At 51.6% G+C, this 9,073-nt stretch overlaps 1 protein-coding gene across 2 annotated transcripts in view; it reads left to right on the top strand.

Moving 5' to 3' along the window:
* The window catches only part of TXNRD2 (thioredoxin reductase 2), a 64,055-nt gene that overhangs the window by 23,471 nt on the left and 31,511 nt on the right, over positions 1–9,073 (top strand). For both annotated transcript variants that reach the window (XR_001006678.1, XM_011986024.1), the window contains exons 5-7: positions 750–828; positions 1,316–1,378; positions 5,147–5,217. Coding sequence is in view for 1 of the 2 variants with exons in the window: in XM_011986024.1 (XP_011841414.1) it covers positions 750–828; positions 1,316–1,378; positions 5,147–5,217 (213 nt within the window). In the remaining variant the exon portion in view is untranslated. The remainder of the gene's footprint in view (positions 1–749; positions 829–1,315; positions 1,379–5,146; positions 5,218–9,073) is intronic.

Below are 9,073 nucleotides of genomic sequence, written 5' to 3'. Positions count from 1 at the left end.
TGGATCACTTGAGGTCAGGAGTTCAAGACCAGCCTGGCCAACATGGCGAAACCCCATCTCTGCTAAAAATACAAAAATTAGCCAGGCGTGGTGGCGCAAGCCTGTAATCCCAGCTTCTCGGGAGGCTGAGGCAAGAGCTGAGGCAAGAGAATGACTTGAACCCGGGAGGTGGAGGTTGCAGTGAGCCAAGATCATGCCACTGCACTCCAGCCTAGGCGACGGAGTGAGACTTTGTCTCAGAAAAAAAAAAAAAAAAGAAGAAGAAAGCATGGGTTGTTTTGTTTCTGTGCACCATGCTCCCAGCCACCGTTTTGCCAGTCTTGTCATGCCCATTCTCTTGGTGTTACCACACCCCTGAAGGCAGAAGGTGACACCATCTGGTGGGCACCACAGCTCCCTGCTGGAACATGTCTGGGTGATGAGGACTGTCCCCAAGAGAGGTCCACCCACCTCTTGCTGCACACCAGGGGTGTACGTGGCCTCTCCGGACTGTGCTGAGCTGGCTTCTGTCCCTGCTTTTACACATGTGGTTAACATGTCTCTGGGATCCCTGGGGGACAGGCGAGGTGCCCACACAACCCCTCCATGCTTCTCAGTGTGGTTGCTGCTTACTTCTTGGTCCACTTGAGCCACAGCACCAGGCCTTGCTGGGGGCTGGAACTCCCTTTTACCAGTGCTCCCTATTTGATACAATTGGTGAGGTTTAATTTGCAGAGGAAATGTTTGAAAATCTTATCTTTATCTTTCAGAAAAGTCAAGTACTTTAACATCAAAGCCAGCTTTGTTGACGAGCACACGGTTTGCGGCGTTGCCAAAGGTGGGAAAGAGGTGAGCATCTGACTTACTTGTGTGGCTCCTTATGGACTCTTCTGTAGACCTTGGGCACCAACTGCAGCTGTGTTTGGCCTGGGTGCTGTTCTCAGTAACACGTGCTGCTGGAATCGACAAGGTGGCTTCTTTTGAGCCTGGGCACTTGTCTTTAACATGATGAAATAGTTTGCTGCGCTGCTGCTCAGAGTGATATGGCAACAGGGTTGGTGGCCACACCCTCTTTGCAGGATTTTTTGGGGATTTGAGGGTGCCTTGAAGTGCTTGGTGTTAGAACATCTCCCTGTCCTCTCTGCCTGTCCCCCTCCTGCCTGGCTGACCGTTGATGGGATTCCAGCTCCACAGGGCCTCTGAACTGCTAGCCGAGGGTCCACACTGCAGGGCAGGGGCTATGGGAACTGCTGGCCAAGGTCTGTAGTGCTCAGGCCCTCCAGTAAGTGACCACCATGCACCTGTCTGACCCGTGGCTTTCTCTTTTTCTTCTCAGATTCTGCTATCAGCTGACCACATCATCATTGCTACTGGAGGGCGCCCGAGGTACCCCATGCACGTGAGTGTCCCCAGAGCACAGTGTCCCTGCTGCACTGGCTCGGGTCCCCGGTCTCTTTGAGGGATGTGCTTTTACATGCGTGCTTCCACGGCAGCGGCTTGCACACCCTTTCCCCCTATACTCACTGTCATCACTTTCTGCTTTCCAATGCTCTTGAATCCACACAGCTGAAATGTGGGGTCCCCAGTGGCCTCCAAGCTGCCAGATCCTCAGGACAGCTCTCGTTCTGCTCTCCCTCTGCCCCGCTGGATCTGTCCCCTTCCACCCCAGCGTCCTGCTTCCTAAGTCTCCATTGCTGATTCCCCCTTTTCCCTTCAGCCTCAGAATGTTGGCACATTCAGGATATAAGCCTCATTCTTCATCTTCCTCCTTCTCCTCCCCCAGTTTAAAAAAAGTTTGAAATAAAATTTACAGGCTATAAAATTTAGCCTTTTATAGGGTACAATTCAGTGGTTTTTAGTACATTCACAGAGCTGTGTGGCCATCAGTCACCACCATCTATTGCCAGCACTCCTTCCATCATCCCTGAACTGAAACTCTATTCCCATTAAACCTAACTCCCCAGTGCCTCCTCCCCCAGCCCCTAGCAACCACCACCTACTTTCTGTCTCTATGAATTTGACAACACTAGGCACCTCGTGTAAGTGGAATTGTACACGTTAGTCCTTCTCATGTAACTGGAATCATACGTGTGTGTCCCTTAGTGACTGGCTTACTTCACTGAGCATAACGACCTCCAGGTTCACCTACACTGTAGTGTGTGTCAGTATCATTCCTTTTTATGGCTGGATACTATTCCATTGTATAGATAGACCACATTTTGTTAATCCACTTGCTTGTTGATGAACACGTGTTATTTCCACTTTTTAGCTATTATGAATAGTGCTGCTGTGAACATCTGCAAAGAAGTTTTTTGGTGGACTTCAGTTTTCACTTCTCTTGGGTTACACTTAGGAGCAGAACTGTCGGGCCATGTGGTAGCTTTATGTTGAACCTTTCAAGGAACCTCAGACTGTTTTCCACAATGACTGCATTTTACATTCCTTCCAGCAGTGTGTAAGGGTCATGGTTTCTTGTTTCTTCACGTATCTTGTAATTTTTTTAATTGAAAGCTGAACATTTCAAATAATTTAATATGGTAACTTTGGAAACCAGATTATCCCTCTGCCCCAGGATTCTGTTGTTACAGCTGCTTATTTGGTGACTTTTCGGAACTGACTTTGTCGACTCTTATTCTTTGTTGTATGAGGCCACTGAAGTCTCTACTTGTTAGCTTAGTGGTCAGCTAAGAACTGCATGGAGATTTCCCTAAACTAAGCGCTCTCCCGGTCTTTGCTGAGGGCTCCATGAGCGTTTGGAGGGGATGCCTTCCGTACTCAGCAGACAGCAGGCAGCTCTGCCCTAGCCCTCACTTCCTGCCTGTGCAGAGATCAAGGTCATCTGGAGGTGAGGGCTCAGGGCCTCCTTGGTCCTTCCTGATGTGTGCATAGTGCCGTGTGTGTGCCTGGTCTAGGTTCCCAGGAATATGCTGGAACCTTTCAAAGCTCCAGTGGACATCTCATTCCTTGGCTTTTCCTTTGAAGCTTTTTTGGACAGTCTGTTGTTGGCTCCAACTGTTACCTATCCCCTCAGGCAGCTGTGAGATGAAAACCTCAGACAAATGCCCCCCAGAGAAAGGCTTTTAACCCTGGCTGAGCTCCAGTGAAGTCGGATAAAGATGACCCTTTTGAGGGGTCTTCTCGGGAACCCCTGTCAGGGTCAGGTGCTGACTCTGACTCTTCTTTGGGAGGGGCTTTGAAAGACCCCAGCTGGGTTCTGCTTTCTCTGACACGTCACTGTTCAGGCTGCCGCTGAGGTGGGAGTGGGACCAGAGTGAGTTAAAACACCCTGAAGCTCCCATTCTCACTCAGCTTCAGCTGTTTCTCCTGACTTTAAATGTTCCCTGTGTTGCTGCGAGCCTGTGGTTAATTTCCATAATTCTGAATCTCACAGTTCTTGCCAGTTTTATCACTGTCTTTAACAGAGAGGTGAATAACTCCTGGCCCAGTTTTGTGGGTTGTGGGGGCAGAGTTGAGGAAGGGGCCCCAGGGTGAGGGGCTGGGGGGCAGCTGTGGCAGGGAAAGCAAATGGGCTGGGGGTGGGCAGAGAGTTTTGGCTGAGACCAGCCCTTATAGGTCTCCCAGGGAACCGTGTGCCGCCTGCTCCAAGCCTCTAAGTAGGCTGCAGCCAAGCTTTTGAAGACCACGGGTCTCTCAGCCTGGAGGCCACACCACCTGTGACTTAGACCCAGGGGCAGTCCAGTGGAGGTGGAGCAAGGGGAGATTCTGCCGCCTCTTGGACATGACCCCAGCCTCCACTTCATCCTGTGCTTACTGTGGGAACAGGGAAAGGAGGGGCCCCAAGGAGCACAAGCACTCCCAGTCCTTAGAGGCCACGGGACTTCTCTGGCCGCCAAGCAGCCACAGCAACCTCTAGCGGGGGCAAGTTGCTTATGCACAGAGGTGGGGCTCAGGGCTGTGTGGCTCTGTAGGATGATACTGTGAGATTGTTCAAGGCAACTGCCGCAGACAGGGTCCAGGTGATCCCCTCTCCTGGCAGCTGGGCTCATGGTGGTTGTGCTTAAAGAAGGCCACAGCCAGCTTCCAGCAGCCCAGTGGTCATTGGGCTTCTCTGAGGCCCCAGGCAGAGCTGCACGTGCATCCGCACCAGGGAGCCCTGCACAGGAGCCCTGGCCTGGCCCGGCCCTGCTCTGTACCTCACAGGCAGCTGCTGATGGCTCTTTGGGCTCATAGGGGATCCAGCAGGTGCTCCTGGTCCATAGGAGGCAGGCAGCTCAGAGCCTGTCCGCCCTCCCCGCCACGCCCTCCCAGGGTGTCTGCCAAGGCTTGCTTGCGTTTTAGTCCCTTTGATTGCCAGACCTTTCGGTTTTCCTTGAGCAAACCTGAGAAATTCCTGACTTTATTTTTTTTGCCAATTGGAAGCGTAAACTGTTTGAGATCCGTTTCCTCCACCAGCACATCTTGTTCTCAGGGCCGCTAAGGGGATGTTCACCCTGGGCCTCCCACCTGCTTGGCCGCCCCTCTTCAGGTGACCTGTCTGATTTCCGGGCTCAAAGCCCACCCGGGCCAGCCCTTGAGAGTGTGAAGTCTGTCCTGGCTTCAGCCAGGTGTCCTCAGAGCTGCCCCTCAGGCCCTGCCCACCTCAGCCTGTGGTACTTACCCCCTGTGCCTCCGCTCCTCTGGCTGGCCCTGCAGGCCACCCCTGCCACGCAGACACACCTGAGCTCTGCTGGCCCTGGTTTGCTGACCTGTTCTCTCCCCACTTCCCCTCTCTGAGTTTGGACCCCCCAGAACCCAGGTGTTGCTCCCTGGGACTGCATGCCCCTGTCCGTTTAGTGCGTCTGTCCAGAACGCAGGCAGATTGAGGGGGCCCAGCTGTCTGCCTGTATGGCCCCTGCAGTTGCTGTACCCACCTCAGGCCCTGTATCCTGCTCTGAACCAGGGTCAAGGGGAGGGTCCTGGGGAACAGAGGGGAATGGTACCCTGCGAGGGCAGCGGGCCCTGGAGCACAGCAGCTTAGATGCAGACAGGCCACCTGCAGCCCCAAAGAGGCCACAGCCTGCACGCAAGGACTGGCAGCAGGGAAGCCCTGTGCATGTGTGCCCTGGGACAGCTCTGGTTGATTCTGCAAAGCTGGCATCCTGTTTAAGGAAGCCCCAGGACAGGCCAAATGGAGCTCTTGTCCCAGGGGTCATTTCTGTCTTGACAGATCGAAGGTGCCTTGGAATATGGAATCACAAGTGATGACATCTTCTGGCTGAAGGAATCCCCTGGAAAAACGTAAGGCCTGCTGCGTGCGTGGTGGGGTCCTCTTTTTGTTCACCAGAGTGAGCACTGGGCCCTGAGAGCCCGTGCTGGTCCTTGGCTCCTAGAACTTTCTTTCCGGTTTACCCAAAAAAGGAAAAAAGGCCTGTTGTTTGTCGCCAGGCATGGTGGCTCATGCTTGTTAGCCTAGCACTTTGGGAGACTGAGGCAGGAGGATTGCTCGAGGCCAGGAGTTCGAGATCAGCATCAACCTGTGCAATGTAGTGAGACCTTGACTCTACAAAAATCTGTTGTTTTTTGTTTTTGTTATTTTGTTTTTTTAGACGGAGTCTCGCTCTGTCGCCCAGACTGGAGTGCAGTGGTGCAGTCTCGGCTCACTGCAACCCTCGCGTCCCAGGCTCAAGTGATTCTCCTGCCTCAGCATCCAGAGTAGCTGAAATTACAGGGCCCGCCACCACATCCAGCTAATTTTTGTATTTTTAGTAGAGATGGGGTTTCACCATGTTGGCCAGGCTGGTATCAAACTCCTGACCTCAGGTGATCCACCCGCCTCAGCCTCCCAGAGTGCTGGGATTACAGGCGTGAGCCACCTCGCCCAACCTACAAAAATCTGAAAATATTAACCAAGCTTAGTACTGTGCACCATGTAGTCCCAGCTACTTGGGAGGCTAGGTGGGAGGATTGCTTGAACCCAGGAGGTTCAGGCTGTAGTGAGCTGTGATTGCACCACGCTCAGCCTGGGAGAGTGAGACCTTGTCTCAAAACGAGACAATATGCCTGTGACTTGTGCCCCTCTGCAGGGCTGTTGATGTACTTTGTCCTGTGGCTGCCTTGGAGGTAATAACAAGAATGCCGTATAAAGGGTGTCAGCTGTTTGTTATCTAGGTCAGTGGTTGTCAAATGGGGTTCCCAGGAGCCCTGGGGTTCCAGTGGGTTCCATCAAGGACATCAGGGAGAACATTAAGGAGGGGAGAGCCAGCAATCCCTATCCCAGCCCTCAACTAACACCTGCACCGTCTTCCGGTTTGTACATTGGGTTTCCCTGAAATCTAACAAAGACTCCAAAGGCCTCAGAAACAACATCTTGGTTGTGGAAGGGAGGCTGGCAGTGTGAGAGTGGCTCTCACTCCCCATGAGAGCATGTGCAGAGTCACTAAGTGCATTCCGATGCCCACAGAGGGGGCCATCCCGAGGTCCCAGGTCCAGGCAGCTCCTGCCTGTGTGTGGGGTGTGGAGACTTCATGCTGGCAGGGACCAGAGAGGCCACCAGAGGGCAGCAGAGGCTTGGTCAATAGCAGTCTCGAGCCTTCCCCAGGAGAAAATACCAGTGGAAAAGGGTTTCCACCTCTGTGTGTGCCCGAATGTGCATGGTGTGCGTGCAGATGTGTGTGGTGTGTGTGTGTGAGTGGTGTGTCACGTGCTCTGCTTGTCATTGTTTCACACTTAGCAGGGCATCTTTGTGTGGGGTCAGGACTGGATTCCCTTGAATGGATGTAGTGTAATTCCTTTGACCTTTCTCGTGTTAATGAGCATCTCAGTAGTTTCTCTTCTTCATCATTATCAATGCTGCAGTGAAAACCTTCAAGGTGCATCTGTTTACCATCAGAAGTGCTTCTGACACATTTTTCCTATTATTCATTGTGATAAAACAGACATAGTATAAAATTTACCACTTTAACTTTTTTTTTTTTTTGAAACAGAGTATCACTTTGTCACCCAGACTGGACTGCAGTGGTGCAATCTCGGCTCACTGCAACCTCCGCCTCCCGGGTTTCAAGCGATTCTCCTGTCTCAGCCCTCTGAGTAGCAGGGTCTACAGGCGTCTGCCACCACGCCTGGCTGATTTTTTTGTATTTTTAGTAGAGACAGGGTTTCACCTTGTTGGCCAGGCTGGTCTCAAACTCCTGATCTCAGGTGATCCACCTGCCTTGGCCTTCCAAAGTGCTGGGATTACAGGCGTGAGCCACCACGCCCGCCCCACTGTAACCATGTTTAAGTATACAGTTCAATGGTATTCGATATGTTAATAATGTCGTGAAACCATCACCACTATCCATATCTGGAACTCTGTTCATCCATGTTGTATCTGAATTTCCTTCTTTTTAAGGCTGAGTAATATTCCATTGCACAGGCATACCACCTTCTGTCTATCCATTCATCTGTCAATGGACACCCAAGTTGCCTCTGCTTCTTGGCTGTTGTGAATAGTGCTGTGAGTAGTGAACACAGACGTGCAGATACCTCTTGGAGACCTTTCAGTTCTTTTGGGTGCAAACCCAGAAGTGGGATTGCTGGATCATATGGTCTTGAGCAACCTCCATCCTGTTTCCCACAGCGCCCACGCCATCTTACATTCTCAGCAGCAGTACGGGAGGTCTCCGGGGTCCCCACATCCTCGCCAGTGCATGTTGTTTTCTGTTTTTCTTTCTTTCTTTAATTTTTATTTTTTCCTTTAAACTCTGTTGGACTTGATGTGTTCTGTTTTTTTGACAGTGGCCATCCTAGTGGCTGTGAGGTGGTCTTATACACTTTACATCTTTCCTGGAAGTAGAAAAGCTCGGTACAAGGGGAGCTGCCCTTCAATCTTAGCACTTTGTGCTGACAGGCTGGTTCCGTGTGTACATTTCCCGCTTCCCGTCCTCGGTAACTCAGGCATCAGCTTTTTAATAAGACACCAAACAGAAAGGAGCCTCTCCTCCCATACCCCTGGCCTGGGCAGCGGTCACTGCTGCCCACGGAGCACCCACACTCTCCTGAGACTGTGCCAAGCTTGTGCTGGTTTCCATCGACTGCCTGCTGCCTTCCATTGGACCCCTGATCGTGTTTTGTCTTTGGACTTGGTGATATTATTTCCTGCAGAAGTTTTAAGTTTTTCTGTTGTCACACTGATCACTTTTTCCTGTTATGCCATAATTTCTGGGTTATCTGTTTTTTTTTTTTTTTTTTTTTTATCTTTGAGACAGGATCTTGCTCTGTTGCCCAGGCTGGAGTGCAGTGGTGAAATCATGGCTCGCTGCAGCCTCGAACTCCTGGATTCAAGCAATTCTCCTGCCTCAGCCTCCTGAGTAGCTGGGATTGCAGGTGCCCGCCACCACGCCCAGCTAATGATTATTTTTTTTAGAGCAAGGACTCGCTATGTGGCCCAGGCTAGTCTTGAACTCCTGGGCTCAAGTGATCACCCTGGCCTCTCAAAGTGCTGGGATTACAGGCGTGAGCTACCGCGCCCAGACTGTTGTTTGATCTTTGACTATCTGCCAGGTTACACATGATCTGACTCTGTTTGCATTTGCTGTGATCGGTGGTCTTTTCACATATTTACGTGAAAAGCCTCGTTTCACAGCCTCATAATCGCCAGCATGGTCCTTGCCCACTCTCCCGTCTGGCTTTTCTCTTCTCTTATCTCTTCTTACCCTCCAGCTGGTTTGCGTATTAGGGATGTGATCCTCTGACGCTTGTGGTGCAGATTTTCTCAGCTTCTAGTGTCTTTTAACTTGTGTGATGTACAAATGGTTTAACTTTTTTTAAATGTAACTTAAATCTTTTACACTTAACGGCTTTTTGATTTATTGCATGTTCAGAAAGGCCTGCCCCATCCCCAAGATTTTTTTTTTTTTAAAGCCCTGTATTTTCCTTATGGGCGTCCACAAGTCAGATTTTCTTTTACTTCCTTGGGCTGGCTGCTCTTCTTCTGCAGTGTGGTTGAGATGGGCTGCCCGGGCCCCGGTGCCCATCTCGAGGCACTTTCTCACTCGGCGTCCTGAGTCCTGCCCGCGTGGTGGAGACGGGCTGCCCGGGCCCCGGTGCCCATCTCGAGGCACTGTTCTCACTCGGCGTCCTGAGTCCTGCCCGCGTGGTGGAGACGGGCTGCCCG

Source organism: Mandrillus leucophaeus, unplaced genomic scaffold (assembly GCF_000951045.1).
Source record: "Mandrillus leucophaeus isolate KB7577 unplaced genomic scaffold, Mleu.le_1.0 Scaffold291, whole genome shotgun sequence".
Lineage (NCBI taxonomy): Eukaryota > Metazoa > Chordata > Mammalia > Primates > Cercopithecidae > Mandrillus > Mandrillus leucophaeus.
Note: the sequence above shows the minus strand (reverse complement) of the source record. Positions and strands in the feature narration are given on the sequence as shown.